The 15,319-nt window shown below is 57.1% G+C and overlaps 1 protein-coding gene across 1 annotated transcript in view; it reads right to left on the reverse strand.

Annotated features, from left to right (window-relative positions):
- The window catches only part of LOC308526343 (uncharacterized protein), a gene marked incomplete at its 3' end in the record, with an annotated part of 41,203 nt that extends 26,715 nt beyond the window's left edge, over positions 1-14,488 (reverse strand). The window contains exons 1-6 of the mRNA XM_081101493.1: positions 14,267-14,488; positions 11,807-11,952; positions 6,802-6,939; positions 4,786-5,247; positions 4,053-4,297; positions 1,050-1,193 (exon numbers count right to left, since the gene is read on the reverse strand). Of these exons, the coding sequence (XP_080957619.1) occupies positions 1,050-1,193; positions 4,053-4,297; positions 4,786-5,247; positions 6,802-6,939; positions 11,807-11,952; positions 14,267-14,345 (1,214 nt within the window). The 5' untranslated portion in view covers positions 14,346-14,488. The remainder of the gene's footprint in view (positions 1-1,049; positions 1,194-4,052; positions 4,298-4,785; positions 5,248-6,801; positions 6,940-11,806; positions 11,953-14,266) is intronic.
- Positions 14,489-15,319: the final 831 nt, after the last annotated feature.

Consider the following 15,319-nt stretch of genomic DNA (forward strand, 5'->3'; position numbering starts at 1 on the left):
CGGCCACTGCAGGCAGCTGAGTTTACTCAGGGCTGTGGGAAGGAAGGGTTCATATGGTCACGCCTCTGGGTTGAGGCAAGACTTGTATTCGAATCCTGCCTGTGTCACTAACTAGGAGCATTGACCTTGAACAAGTTGTTTAATCTCCCTGAGCCTGTTTCCTCCTCTGTTGCTGTGGATTTTTGAAAGGATAACAATAGCTCAGTCAATTCTTGTGATTCACAGTATAATGTTCTGCCCAACCACGTGAACCCTGACTTAGTGAGTACTGAAACTGTTCCCACCGGTTCCTGGGAGTCTCTGGTCACATTCTGTCAGCTCATCAAGACATAAAGACGCCTCGTGTAATACACTCAGAGCCAACAGCACCATACTTGGGCCCGAATGACCCTTGTGTGCCACTCGAATATTCCCCGTGAGGCCCAGCGCAGCCTTGCACTTGGGAACACTAGACAGCACTTCAGCACTCCATTTGGGGGCCATTACAAACAGCGAAATCGCCTCCAAAGCACACAAAATAGAACACCGTGGCCCATGAAGAGGACGCTGGTAGGTGAGAGCTAAAACAAGGCTGGGGTCAAAGGCCTTGTTCAACCTCAGCTGCAAATGTGCACATCAGGCGACTCCAGTATCTCCCACTCTGGGCATCCATGACAGGCCACGGGCACTGATTTGGGGGTCACCAGTGCATTTCAGCCAGGAGGTGAATTCACAAATGGGAATGCGTGAATGCTGAGGACCACGCCCCCTCCCTCATGGGATCGCTGGTGTGAGAGGATGCAGGTGCCCCTGCCAGACAGTCATCAGAATCATAACTGTGGGAGGGGAGACTGTCCAAACCGAGACAATGCCCCATCCCAGCTGCCGAGTCCTTCCTTCCAGCACCAGCTGGAGGCCCCTTTACCTTGTTCCCACCAGCTGCTTCCAGGGCAGGGTTGGTAAAAATGCACCATCACCAGGGGTCTCACTTGAGCTCAGCTCAGCGGGTGCTGAGTGAGTGGGTCTGAATGGCATCCCGGCAGAAGCGCTGCAGGGGGTCCGCTGGGTACCTGTCCAGCTCTCGCTGCAGCCTCTGGTTCTCCTCAGCGGCCATGGTGCTCGTCCTCTGCTCCTGCTGCAGAGCCTCCCGCTCGGTGGTCAAGAGCGTCCCCAGCTGCTCCAGCGCCGCCTTATGTTGGAGCTGGTCCTTGTATCTGTTGAAGGGAAACATACCCGCTAAGAATGGAAACCCAGGGAGACCTCAAAGCCTTGGTGAGCGGCTTCTCTCTGCAGAGCTGTGGGAGAGGGGGATCGGCATGGGACAGTGCTGGACAGAGAGAGTGGACAGTCACTGGGCCAGCTCTGGGGGTCTCCTCCAGCACAGGAGGCAAGTCTCCCCTCCTCCCACCCGACGTGTCTTCATGGTCCCTACCAGTCCCTGTCAAAGCAGCCTCCCTCCTTCATCCCACTGGGAACAAAACCACTGTTTTCTGAACTCCACGCCCTTCTCAAAGAAACCACTGCAAATACAGCAGAATTCCACCACCCATAACAGCTGATCCCCGCAATGGGCCCTGGGTGAGCCCTCCACCCCAGCTCAGGAACACGACTCTTCTTGCTCTGATCCAGGCAGCTTGGGGGCCAGAGTCTTGTCTGGTGGGGCCCAGGCAGCCACCAGCGGCAGTTGCACACCCTGCTCCTCATGGCACCCCCAGTCCAGCCCTTGCCCTCCCTCTCCCACAGCCTCCCTCTCAACTCGGGCTTTTATTTCCTTCCTGTCTCAGTCTGCAGAGGGTTCCGCACAGCCTCTCCGGAGGGCAGCAGAGCACAAGAGGGAGTCCCTCTGACCAGCCCCAGGCTGTTCCTCCTCCTGCAGGAACCTTCCCTGTTCAGGTGACTCAGGGGCCTCCCCAGGTCCAAGGTGGAGACTGAGTCATCACCTTTCAATCTTCCTCAGGCAGGCAAAACCCTTTCCAGACCCCCTTCCTGAGGTGTCCACACCCAGAGACAGGCTGACAGAGTCCACCCAGGTTCCAGGGTTTCAGCCCCTGCCTGCAGCCCTCCATCCCCGCCCGCCCACCCCATATCAGCTGTACTTGTACCATCTGCCTGGAGCCAAGACTTGTGCGGACTCAGACACACACACCTGCTCGGTCGGCTGCTGGAAGACAAACATTCCTTCCTGTGGCCTTTAGCCACAAGTGGAGGCTGCCCAGACATGGGAAATGGAAGGTGGGGGTGATGGCTCTGCTGGGCTTTCAGGGCGGTGATCTTTCTCATCCAGGTTTGACAAACAGGGCTATGGACCATTAGGGTCCCCACCTCCTGCTTCCCTGTTGTGTCTTGGAAAAGCACAGGATCAAGCATATCGCAACCATTAGTAACCACCCTCCTGCAGGGCAGAAACTGCGAGTGCTTCTCCCCACTGAATCCCGGGTACGAGGCTTGACACCCAGTGCATGTGCACCAGGGGAACGAAGGAGCGAGTGTCCCAGTCAAGTGTCAGGTGAAATGAATACAGATCCCCCGGCCAGTGTTCCAGGCACCTCCACCTCCAACCTGCAGCCCTGCTGCAGACACACCAAGGGCCTCCAGCTATCTGTCCAACCAGCAAAAACCACTGAATCACACAGTAGGTCCACCAAGCAAGGAGTCATAGGCAGAGCAATGAACTCCTCCCTCAGACCAGTCAAATGCCACCTGTACAAACCTTCCCATGTTAACAGCCATAAGAATATATCCACACTGTTATCATTGAGGGTAGGGCCCGCAGCACCTGGTGAGGGGTGGGCACCACAGGAGGCTCCCATCAGTAGTCAGCTGGGTGCATTCAAACCATGTTAGACAGCACCAGGCGCCCAGTGGGTGCTCACTAAGCATCTCGTGAACACAGGATGGGTGCGGAGGAGGCAGAGATGGAGATGACAAGAGGCAGAAGATGCTCATTCTGGCTGGAAGAAACGAGAGTCTGATAGGAGCAGACATCTCGGCACCCCTGAAGGATGGGCATCTGGGTGGAGAAAGGGGTGGAAGGCTCTGGAGAGAGTCCACAGGAAGCACTGGGTGAGTATTTAAATGAATGTCATCTCCCCCAAGTTCATGCAGCAGCAGGCGCCCTCTGCAGGCTCTGCAGGCTCAGTGCCCTCCTGGTCCCTGTGATGCCAAATCCCTGCACCTCAGCTGCTCCCAGGGAAGCCCCAGCCTTTGCCTAGCATTTTGGGAAGTACTCAGCAGGGATAACTCACAAGCACAGGAAGTGGACAGCTCCCTCCTGTGCTGCTCCAAGTGTGGGAGAGCCTCTCTTTAGCGCATCTCTCCCTCTCTCTCCCCACCACATTGGAATCCTCTGTACATCTTACTTCCCCCAGGCTCTGGGTCCCGGTGCACCTGCTGGGGTCATTGTAATCAGGGATCTGCCTGGCAGGAGCTCAGCCGAAGTTGGCTGACTACATGCACACAAAGCCCTGATTTTGAAAAAGTGCAAAGTTAAGATTTATGCATTTAAGGTACATCAATTTTACCTTTAAAAAGGTATATGGAGAGTCAGAGGTAAAGGTGACATGAGAATGGCAGAGTATTGGTAATGCTGCTGCAGGTGAGGGGAACACGGGGTTTTCACTATACTAGTCTGTACAAGTCCATATATTCAAAACTTTCCAAAATTAAAAGTAAAAAAAGAAAATCAGAAGTGCAGACTTTGAGACTTGGACAGGGAAAAGGCTTGGGGAGCTAGGTAAGGCACGCCGCTGAAAATCGGCAGCTGTGGTGACTTCCCCTCCTGGTCCTTGGTTTGGAGAGAATAGGAAGAGGGGGTAGGAATCCCCCGGGAGCTGGGACCCCAATGCTGACACCTGGTTTCCCTGAGCCGGGACTAGTGGGCACACCCTTCTCCCCTGGGGGACCCTCCTGCCCCTCAGTCTCCAGCCGCACCAACTCCACATCGCTGAGGGTGAAGGTGGATTTACTTCTCTTCACTGTGAAGCAGCGGGACCAGAGGAAACATGAGGGGCCAGAGTGAAGGGGGGACAGGAGCCCAGGGAGCCTGTCAGTCACCCCCAGCCACAGGCACCCACCTGTCACTGAGAACCTTGCTCTCCAGCTTCAGGGTCCGACTCAGCAGTGTCTTCTGGCGGCGGTACTTGTCCAGAAGGGCCTCGTGCTCCCTAGTAAGGTGCTCGTGGAGCGTGCCCAGGCACGCGTGTTCCTGCTGCAGGGCCTTGTGGGCTGCCGGCAGCTGCTGGTGCTGGAGCTGCGTGTTCTGCTCTGTGAGCGCAGTGAGCGAGGCGCTCTGGGAGCTCAGAGTGGAATTTTCCACCTGCTGGGAGGGAGAAGGGGATGATGCCTCACCAGGTGCAGGCCCAGGGGGACCACAGACTCCGGATCCCCACGTCCCCACACGGAGTGAGGGGCCAAGAGCAGGTCAAGTGTCGACACCAAAATAGCAGGACCCTCAGGAGAGGCAGCACCCAGCCGTGCTGAGGACAGTTCTCCCTGCACTCAAGGAGCTGCTCTGGGAAGGCCCACGGCAGAAACGGACTGCCCCATGGGCCTAAGCTTAGTCCTGGGCCCTCTCTGCACATGTGACCTTTCTTGGCAATTTATGCCCTTTCTCTGGATAAGCTCCGTGGGTACCCTCTCTGACCACTTTGAAAAGTGCATGGAAAATCAGTAAGGATATAGAGAACCTGAACAGCACTACCAACCCATTTCTCCGATATTTACACAACACCCATCCAACCGCATTCAAACCACCAGAAAGTTAACCGGGGAGGAATCCGTCCTAACTCATTCTGAGGCCAGAATTACCCTGGTGTCCAGCTGCTTGTCCTGCTCCAGGCCCTCGGGCTGCAGGGTGTCCAGAGACGTCTGCAGCCTCTGGTTCTCCAGCAACAGGTCCGGGCTCTCCCGCTCGAGGGCGTGGACTCTCTCAGGGGCCGTTGTCAGGGTGCTGACCTCCATGGCCAGCTTCTCGATCTCCTCCTGCAGCCGATGCAGCTCCTGCTCCAGCTTCTGTGCCCGCACCACGTGCTCCTTCACCCGCGCCTTCATGTGCTCCAGCTCCTGTGCCTGCGCCGCCTGCGCCTTCACCTGCTCCAGGTCCCGGCACAGCTGCCGCCGCTCCCACTCCATCATGGTCACTTTCCTTTTGGTGTCCGTCACCGTCTGGAGGAGGGCTTTTTTCTCAGTCTTCTGGCCCTTCATGCGGGCCTTGCTGCTGGTCTGTGAACTCTCCCGCAGCGAACGCACCAGTTGTTTAAGATCCTTGAACTGCAGGAAAACACAATGGAAACGACACAGGCGTGATTTCGGTCCAAATGGGAGACCTAAAGTGTAGGCCTGGAATGCCCATTTCATCATGGACCCAAAGGACGTCCTAACGTTTCCCAGAGGCCTGATATGGACAGAAGGTGAAGGGCACGGAGATGCCCACCCAGACAGTTCCAGTCTAAACACTTTCACAGGAGCCAGATGACTCAGAAACAGAAACCACATCTTCTCCTAAAGCAGTGAGGTGATTTCCTGGTGCTTTTACCCTGGTCCACAGTGGCTCGAGATCTGACCGCCCACCTCTGTGGCCGCTCCTCACGCCACTCTCCCCTGCAGACATTGCACATGATCTTCCCTCTGCTGTGAATGCTCACCTGCCTCCACCCGCGGCCTCAGCATCACTGGCTCCTTCTCATCCTCCAGGGCTCAGTGTGACTGACAGCTCCTCAGGGAAGCCCTGCACCACGATTCTGAATGTCCTCCACCTAATAAGACTCTCCCTGAACCCACGTATATTCCCTCAATAGCACACGTCTCAAGTCACCTGGCTTGTCACCTGTCGTTCCACCTCCTAGACTGGAAGCCATATTGGGGGAGGGTGGATGCATGCCTCTTAAGTCTACACAGCACCTCCCCAAGCCCCTTTTCTGCAATACTAGAGAGGGTGAAGAACTCAAGTACCTGATACCCAGCCTCCCTTGCAGCTAGGGTTAGTCATGTGTCAGGTGTGGCCAATGAGATGTCCACAGAGGATCCCAGGAGGCCTTCCCTCTGTCTCTTCACACTCCACATTCTTCCTGCCCACTTCTTGGCGAGGTACAACAGCCACTGCCAAGACTGGCAGAGCAGGAAGAGAGAAGCCTGGTTTCTGGGTGGCGTCCCTGAGCCGCGCCCCAGCACTGGGCTGCCTACCCTAGGACTTCCTGTAGTGTGAGGCGGGTCAACCCTGGAGGTTATCCTGGGCTCTGAGTGTGAAGCTGGACATTTGAAGGGGGATCTTTGTCCTGCGGGCTGTCCCATGAGCTGCAGGACATTTAGCAGCATTCTAGCCTCTCCCACCACAGCCAGGAGCAGAGCCAGGAGCACCACCCCTCTCCTCCCCCAAGTCATGACAATCATAAACAAGATGGCCAGTGCTTCCCAGCCAGTGCGGGTCAATGGTTGAGCATCAACCTATGAACCAGGCGGTCACGGTTCGATTACCGGTCAGGGCACATGTTTAGGTTGCTGGTCAATCCCAGTAGGCGGCATGCAGGAGGCAGCCGATCAATGATTCTCTCTCATCATTGATGTTTTTATCCCTCTCTCCTTCTCCCTTTCCCTCTGAAATAAATACAAAATAGATTGAAATAACAAAAAGATTGCCAGTGTCCCTGGGAAGCAATATCTGTCCCGGCGCCCCTGCTGTGGCTGGAATTGCTGGTGTGAGCTGCAGCTGAGGGAAGAGACTGGTAACCCGGGAATCACTGCTGGATTCCCAGGACAACCTATGGTTCTGGACTCTCCCTCTCGCAGGCAGGGGCGCCAGGGGAGGCATGGCGCTGGAGGGCCTACCTCCTGGGCTTCCTCAGCCTTCAGGGTCTCGATGTCACGGAGCAGCTGTTCTCTTTCCTCCACCAGCTTCTCACAGAGAGTAGCCAGATCCCGGCTGGTCTGCTTTTCTCTTTCCATCTGGACTTGCAAGTCTTCATTCTGCGGAGCCAAAGACCCAGCCCGTGCAAAAGTCCGTTTCAGGGAGTGAACTGTGTTTTAAAGCAAACCCGAAACCTGTCAGCCCCACAGAACACTTTATCAGGCCTTTTCTCAAGGGGAAACCTTCCCGCCCACTTCCTGGGGAGGTACATCAGCCACTGCCAAGGCTGCAGAGCAGGAAGGGAGAAGCCTGGCTCCTGGGTGGCGTCCCTGAGCCGCTGCCCAGGTCAGGCCTAGTTGTGCAGTGAGCTCCCCATACCCTTGTCCATCACCTCTCAGCCCATGGTGTGCACTTCCAGCTCATGGTAGAGAAAAAGGCCATGGACACCAATCGGTCAGCTTCCCTCCCAGCTTTCCACTGCTCACTCTCAATGCTTCCATCATAGGCCATGTCCACTACTGTCCTGAGGGCCAGGCCACATTCCTGGGGCCAGCAGCCACCACTGGATGTCCTACAGGGACTTCACCCAGTTGGTGACATTCCTATTCATCCAGCTGCTCGGAGGGGTCCTCTGCTATCTCTCTTCCTCCTCTCCCCTCCAAGTAAATGGACCACCAAGGCCTGTCCTCATTCCCCATGCGGCTCCCCCTCCACACCCCACTGCTGCCCAGGCCAGACCAGCTCCGTCCTGCCTGGACGACTGCCCAATCAGCGGCCCAACATGGAGCTCTTCTGTGGGAACCACCAGTGCCCACTCCCTGAACATGAACTGCCTGGACCCACACGTCTCACACTCTGTGCCTGACACCTGAACACCGTGATGGTCGCAGATTCAGACTCAGGGTGGGCCCTGAGGTGCGACTCCCAGGCGAGGCCCGTGCTGCTGTCCCTTCCCACTGACACCAAACTCATGACCACAGGGGATGGGGAGAGGGTGGTTCCCTGCTAACGATGTGACTGTGAGCAGGTGTCCTTAACTGACAGTGCCAGCAAGCAGCAGGCATGGGCCCCAGCTTCTGTCAGGGTGACATGCTCAGCTCACACCTGGCAGGGGGCAGGTGCAACAAGAGCTGACCCCTCCTGAGAACGCCAGGCCCCTCCCACCCTCAGAGCTTCTGACATGGTCATTCTGGGCTGGGCCCAAGAGCCTGCATTTGACTTTTGACCCTGATGCTGGTTTGGGATGATGGCTCTAAAGCTAAAACAGAGGAGCCCCACGATCCAGATCAGGTAGCTCTCAGAGCTTTTAAACACCCGAGACCTCAGGCCACCATCTAGAACAGGGGTGGGCAAACTTTTTGACTCGAGGGCCACAATGGGTTCTTAAACTGGACGGGAGGGCCAGAACAAAAGCATGGATGGAGTGTTTGTGTGAACTAATATACATTCAAAGTAAACGTCATAACATAAAAGGGTAGGGTATTTTCTTTTTTTAGTTTTATTCATTTCAAAAGGGCCGGATCCGGCCCACGGGCCGTAGTTTGCCCAGGGCTGGTCTAGAACCTCTGGGGGCAGGACCTTCAGACACCCAGCAACCCAGTGAGCAGCAGGACCGAGAGCCGGCTCCATTCACCTGGCTGGGGGCGGCCTGGTACAGGCAGGTTGACAAACTCCCGGAAGGATCGCTGCTCTAATGCCAGCTCTGCCTACTTCTCCTGGGCCGAGGCCGCCCTGCCTTTATCTCACAGGTCTGGGCACTGTCTCCAGACTCCTAGGAAGTAGCAGGCAGGCAGCTTCTTCCCCATGAGGGGGAGGGTCAGGCACAGTGGGGCTCATATCCGTGCCCTCACAGCACCCTGTGGGCACACCCAGCCCCCTGCCCCAACATGGGGACCCGAGGACGGGGCAGCCCCACCCAGCCAGGGTCAACAGCAAAAGGCGCTGCAAGGAGCTACATGTCTGAGTCTTTCTCACAAGTGAGAACATCTTTCTTCTCCTTCCTGATCGCTGCCTCACTTCCCAGCACCAGGTCTGGGCTCAGCAGGAAGCAGGCATCAGCCCTGATGGCAGCGCCTGCTCTGGAGCCGGCCCTGAGGAGGAAGGCCCAGCGCAGCTGTCACTCACCCTCATTCAGAGAAGGGCACCGGCCCAGGGAGTCCAGTGATCTGCCCAGCGCCCCACAGTGAGGATGCGGCAGAGCCGAACGCACCGCAGTGGGCCGACCCCAGGCCTGCTCTCTCAGACGGGGCCTGGGGTGTGTGCCCCCCAACCTCCTGCCTTGTTCACCCCTCCCCATCTTACTGTTAATCCTTCTCCCCTGCTGCCCCCGTCTGTCCCAGTGAAAGGAGTGTTATGTCCAACCTTTGCATATCTGGTGTGGCTGCTTCTTGTCTGAAGCTGTGACTGCCCCATGCCCCCCCGGCCCCCCTCCTCCGCTGGACACCCCCATCTTTCTCTGCTTCTTTTTGCCGTGGAACTGGAACTCTCACTCCTGTACTTCCCTGAAGGCCCTCCCTTCCCCTAGGGCAGCGGTTCTCAACCTGTGGGTCGCGCACAATGAAAATACATCCTGCATATCAGATATTTACATTACGATTCATAACAGTAGAAGAATTACAGTTATGAAGCAGCAACGAAAATAATTTTATGGTTGGGGGTCACCACAACATGAGGAGCTGTATTAAAGGGTCGCGGCATTAGGAAGGTTGAGAACCACTCTGAGAGCTGCCTGGGCTGAGATGGTTTCCTGTCTTCCTCAAAGCACCAGGCTTGGGCCACGGGCTCCTGTGTGGAGGCTCCAGGTGCCCAGAGCACGCAGGTGCCAGGGGCCTGCCATCAGCCCCTGTGCTGCACTTGTGTTCCCACGATAGGCCCCAAAGGGCTGCCCTCTTCCTAAGAGGAATGAAGTCTGAGGATGTCAGTGCCAAGTGAGGGTGGGGGGCGCACCCTCTCTAAGGTCCACAGAAAGGTCATGAGTTACAGGGAAGGACGTGAACTTCGGGAACTAAGGTTTACACAGACCGAAGGCAGCCTACATCCTGGGCGACACTGGGTGGTGGGAGAGCCGAGCTGGCACCGGGGGGGGGCCTGGGACTCCAAGCCACCTGTCCTGGCTGACCCTTGTCCCTTCTTCTCAGACACCTCCCAGAGGGCCATGTTGTCTGGACGTGTCCAAGATGGGCCTGTCCTGGCTCCAGGGAGGTCAATGTCAGGCCATGTCCCCTGTGGTTTTTAGCTGATGGCCCAGATGCACCATCAATCCAACATTAGGGAGGACCCATGATGCAGCCAGGCCCCGAGCGGGCTGAGCAGGACAGGGAGGAGAGCAGAAGGGCCACCTTCGCAGGGCTCCTGGCAGCAAACAAGGGACAGTGCTAGTCTGGGAACTGTGGCCCCTCCCTCCCACCAGGGGCTCAGAGCCAAGACAGGTCTCTGAGGGCTGTGGCAGGACTGTCCTGGGGTCCTACAGGGAACTGATCAGGAGAGGAAGTGGGGATGGGACCGGAGAGACAGGGCTAAGGAGTCATGTGGGGAGGTGGCAGCCACCACCTGTCCTGTGTGTGCGGAGGGGGGACCAGAGTGGACGCCGAGGGCAGGAGAAGCATCAGAGATCATTTCTCAGCCCTGCCGGGAACTGGGCCAGAGGCTACAGCGCAGGCCTCTGCAGCTCACCCCTGAGGACCTGCCGCGTTGGAGGTTCTCATCTTTCTAAAGGTCAAGCCTTTCTATCTCGGCAAAGATTGAGCTGCCATTTACAGAGACATTCACTGTGCCCGGCCCACATGAATCTAACACCCAGACTGTCTGGTGGCTTTCCCTGAGCTGCGCTGCACAGAGACGCGGTATGAGGAGGGCCTTCCTCCCGGCCCCCAGGGAGAGGACACACTGCTTGGCAGCTGCTCTGCTGCGAGGTGCATGGAGCCTCAAAGGATGAGAAGTGTGAGTCACAGAACCTCAGACGTCCCACCAGAGGCCTGGAGAAACCACTGCACACGAGGAGGGGTGGTCCCAAGCCTCACCCAGAGATGAAGTTCCAGCAGAGCTGTGACCAGCGGGACCCAGGTCTCCGGTCTGCAGCCCAAGTCCCTTCCATTGCCAGGGCAGCCTCAGCAAATGACGCTGGCAGGATCCCTGGGCCGGTCGTGACAGACACCCAGACACCTGAAAGCACCAGTCCTGCCAGGTGGTCAGCAAGCAAGAGTGCCCTTGTGCCTTCCTCACCCGGAATCCGGGCACCCGTCAAGGTGTGCTCAGAGCCCGTGACGCAGCTGTGTCACCCGTGGTGGCTACATGGACTGAGGCCCTCTGACCCAGAATGACCGGCACAGGGAGGCCATCGCTAGCCTCTCAGGGCCCTTCTTGCCATGTGAATGGGGTCCTGGTAACTGTAGGATGAACCTGGCTGGGAAGCCTGTCTGTCCTCCCAGATGTCTGTTCCTCTGTGCTACTGGGAAGACCTGGTTTGTCCAGAAAGGCAATGCAGTCCAGCCATCCCCTCTTCCTCATCCCCTCGACCGAAAGGAGAGAGTGGGCACTGCGCTCCTGTCACCAGCAGCCAAGCCCTGAAACGGCCCATCCATGGTCTCCACACGGGAGCGAGTCTTCCATCGCTGCTTCTCTCCTGGGCCCGCCTGATGGTTTCTAACAGGGCGCTGCTCTCCTTCCATGAGGCCCTTGCCACGGGCGGGACCCTCTGCCTGCACTAACTCACACCATCCTCACCACACCTACTGGTGGGTGCGTCGCTAACCCCCTTTCACAGGTGAGGGCAGCGAGGCACAGGGAGGCCCATCGTGTGCGGTCTCACTGCGGCAGGGACTCCTCGTGCTGCCTCGTGACGCCTCTCCAGGAGGCCTCCTGTCCCCCTACCGTAACAGTGGCTGCGCTGGACGCTGCCTGTCCCCCAGCTGCGCATGCTCACCGACACCCGGGTGCTCCCCCTGGCCCCTTACATGCCTGTATGTTCCGGACACCACCCACGGGTACCTGCTTTCTGAGCTGCTGGTTCTCCTTCTCCAGCTCCCGGCGCTGGAGGCTGCTCTCCTGCAGGGCCAGGGAGGCGTCCCGCAGCCCCTGGATGGTGCCCTGGAGGCTCTGCTTCTCCTTGTCCAGCTTCAGGAAGCAGCTGGAGGCTGAAGAGCAAAGTGGAGTCAGAGCCCATATTCCAGGGGCCTCAGCTTCTGCTCTCTGCCCCCAGCCCTGAGACGGCCATCACCCTGAGCCCTAGGCTTGAGGGTCTGGGATGGTCAGCTGGGTGCCCTCCCTTTTTCCCAGGGTGCTGTTGCTGTCTGCACCTGAGGGTTCCTCAGGCGGTTACGGCCCCTCTGCTGGCTCAGCTGGGTTTGTTAGGGGAGCAAGCAGAGCTTACGAAGAAAGCAGGTGATGGCAGAGAGAAGCCAATGCAAACGTTCAAGACAGTGGAATTGTTGGCACCACTCTCTGCCACGTTTTAACCTGATCGTCAAGCCAAGGATTTCAGAGACTAACGGAGATGGCAAAGAGAGTGCGCTCTCTGTGCCAGCCTCAGAGTGGTGGGGATCCAGGTGGCTCAGCCGAGGGTGCAGCGGGGACACGATCACTGACCGCATGTCTGTGGGGGGAAGAGGCTCTGGGGCGCAGACGCCCAGTACTCTCCATCTCTGGGTACGGCCCTTCAGCCAGAGATTTCAGTTTGTACTTTCACAGTTGCATTGAAAGAGAATGACACAGTGTATCCAAATTGCTTTTAAAATTCTAAGTGAGATGAAAACATAAGGCAGAAAAAGGCAATGTCCTCCTTTGCTTTTAAACAGCTTCAATGCGGAACAGAAAGAGAGCACAGACCTGAGATGAATGGGAGTTCGCGGCCCCTCCCTGCCGCCAGCAGGTGTGTGACTTTGGGAAAGTCCCGGGGCTTGTTCAGGAGGAAAACATGACTGTCCGAGGGGTCAGGGTTGTTCCCTCGCCTGTCCCTCCAGGCCACACACTCAGCTCTGGGAGCCTGATCACACTGTACTGCTAGTAGGGCTGCTCACGAGCACCCCAAGAAGCAGAGCAATGGGTATCTTTGGATAAGACAAGGGCGAGAAGAACAGCCATCCTTTGTTGGCGCCCCGTGGGCCAGGCACAGCCTAACGCTTCACTGTCTCCTCTCACACGATACCCATGGCGATCCTGTGAGGCAGCTTCATTACCCCCATTTTTCAGATAAGAAGACTGAGGAGCAGAAGAGGTCACCTGGCTAACAAGGAGAGGAGCCAGGACTTCAAACCCGGCCTTTCTGACTCGAGAAGCCACCACCCCAACCACACAAAGTGCGTTCACGCTTTGTTCGTGAGCTGCCAGCTGAGCAGCAGGAGTTGGGAACACGAAGAAGAAGTCAGTCACTGACCCTAAAGGGCTCACAAGCTGCACTGAGCATCTGGATCAGGGAGGCTTTCCAACCCCATCAGCCACCTTGGTCTCTAACAAGCACATCTGGTCTGAGCCAGTCCCTGCCAGCTGGCACCACTTCTGTGTCCCACCAGGGGGCAGTGTGCTCCCCAGGAACCTGAACTCCCAGAGCCTGGGTTCCCAGGACTGGGGAGACACCAAACCACGGAAAGAACTAACTTCTCACACAGATTCGTAGTTCAGTGAACTGATTTTAGGTTTGGAGGGGATGGGACGCCTTGAAGAGAAGGAATACCCAGCTGCTTTCAACAGCCTTTCCATGACGCTGAGGAATGACGCTCAGAATTGAAAAAGCAGCCCCTCCCCAAACCAGCCTAAGGCCCTCCTGGCTCTGCAGAGCTCTAAGCAAAGCCTAACCTGCACTCTCAGGTGCACGTGTGCTATTATTGGACACAGGAACTGGCTTGTTGTTTGCTGGGTGCTGAGGCTCCTGCTGCACTACCGGCCACCACACCCACCTTCCCTGGCCACACCCTCACCTCCTCTGGGGGCTGGGAGGGGGCAAACACCAGAGGGAGAGGAAGAGGCCTGGATCCTCTGAACAGCAGCCACTGAGCAGCCCCAGCCCAGGAAGACGGAGAGCAGACCATACCCATCTGTCCGATTATGAAATCACCGGAGGAAACCATGCCCCGGGTACAACTATAATGGAGGCGAGTGGCCACTGGGGACGTCTCCTGCATCCAGAGCTTCCAACCCTCCACCGATAGATCGAAGACACCCCCTGGGCATCAGCGTGCTGTCATCTGGAAGCTCCTGGCACTGGCTGAATGGAAGCTGAGAAATCTGGCAACACTTCCTTCACATTTCGCGTCCTGACTCAAGGTGGCCAGGCCCTTCATGTTCTTGGGGAGAATTGCAATGACACAGTTCCAAATGGCCCTTGAATAAAACCCTATTTACTTGGGTAGAGGAAGGGCTGACACATGAGTTTCAGAGCCAAGGGCTCAGCTCCCTGGGTAAGAGAGAATCCACAGCCAGGCTGGCTCCCAGCCACCAGGGGCTGCTGCTTACCCTCTGACAGCTGCTCCAGCTCCCAGTGTAGGTGGGCGGACTCCTCCACACTCTGCCCCTGTGCCGTCTTGAGGGCCATGTTCTCCTCCCGCAGCTCCTCAAGGCATTTCTGGTCTGTGTCCCGGGCCTAGTGCAGGAAGTGGGGGTGGGGGTGAGGATGTGGACGGGGGCACGCTCTGGAAAAGCCCCGGCCCCCGTGCATCTGTCCTCATTCCCCCAGGATGAAGGGCCTCCATGCCCCTGCTCACTACCAAAAACACAGCTGCACAGAAATGACTCCAGCACATGGCCCAGCTGTGAGACTTACAGCCACTAGAAGGTATGCTGACCCAGTGACCTAGGGGATGAAGACACCCGAGGTCTCTGAGGGGTGTCTGAACAAAGTGACGTACAGCGCAGGGCTTTAGAGCAAGTGCTATGGTGACGGCAGCTCTGTGGCCCCTTAGCAGGCCTAACGCCTTGGAAAGGCCGTAGGGACTCTCACATCACAGCTCAACCCACATCATAAACGCCCGAGGAGACTTTTTTTGCAACAGAGGCCCAACCCCTCCATCCTCACAGGAAAGCAACACAGCATCAGGCCCTCTCTGTGTTGGAGGCTTCAGTGGTGCCCACTCAAGCCACTGAGCTTAGCAAGCGACTCTCTGCCCTCAGAGCGTCACTGTGTTGGCAGCAGCACCGATCCAGTAGCTGAACATCAGAGAAGGGCACAACAAGAACCTAAAACTGCCCCCATCTGTGCTACACGTGGTGACCACATCTTGTCCTACCAATTGTAGGTGGTGCAGCCTCGATTTCAGCTGCACATTCTCCTTCTCCCGCTCGAATAGCTTATCAATCCAATACCAAATCCAACGGTCCTGGAGATGGCTCTCAGTGTCCATGGAAAAATAATCGTCTTCCGTCGGCACCTGGTCAGCAAGAACACACATGAGAGCCATCAGGTTAAGGCCCCTGGTCATGACAACAGCTCTTCCAGTCACTGGACCCAAACCAACAACCTAGGGATGACCCTGCTGCCGCAGGAAGTTCTGTCTCCACTTTTGAGCCCCT

The sequence above is a fragment of the Myotis nattereri genome (genome assembly GCF_964212035.1).
Source record: "Myotis nattereri genome assembly, chromosome: 10".
Taxonomy (NCBI): domain Eukaryota; kingdom Metazoa; phylum Chordata; class Mammalia; order Chiroptera; family Vespertilionidae; genus Myotis; species Myotis nattereri.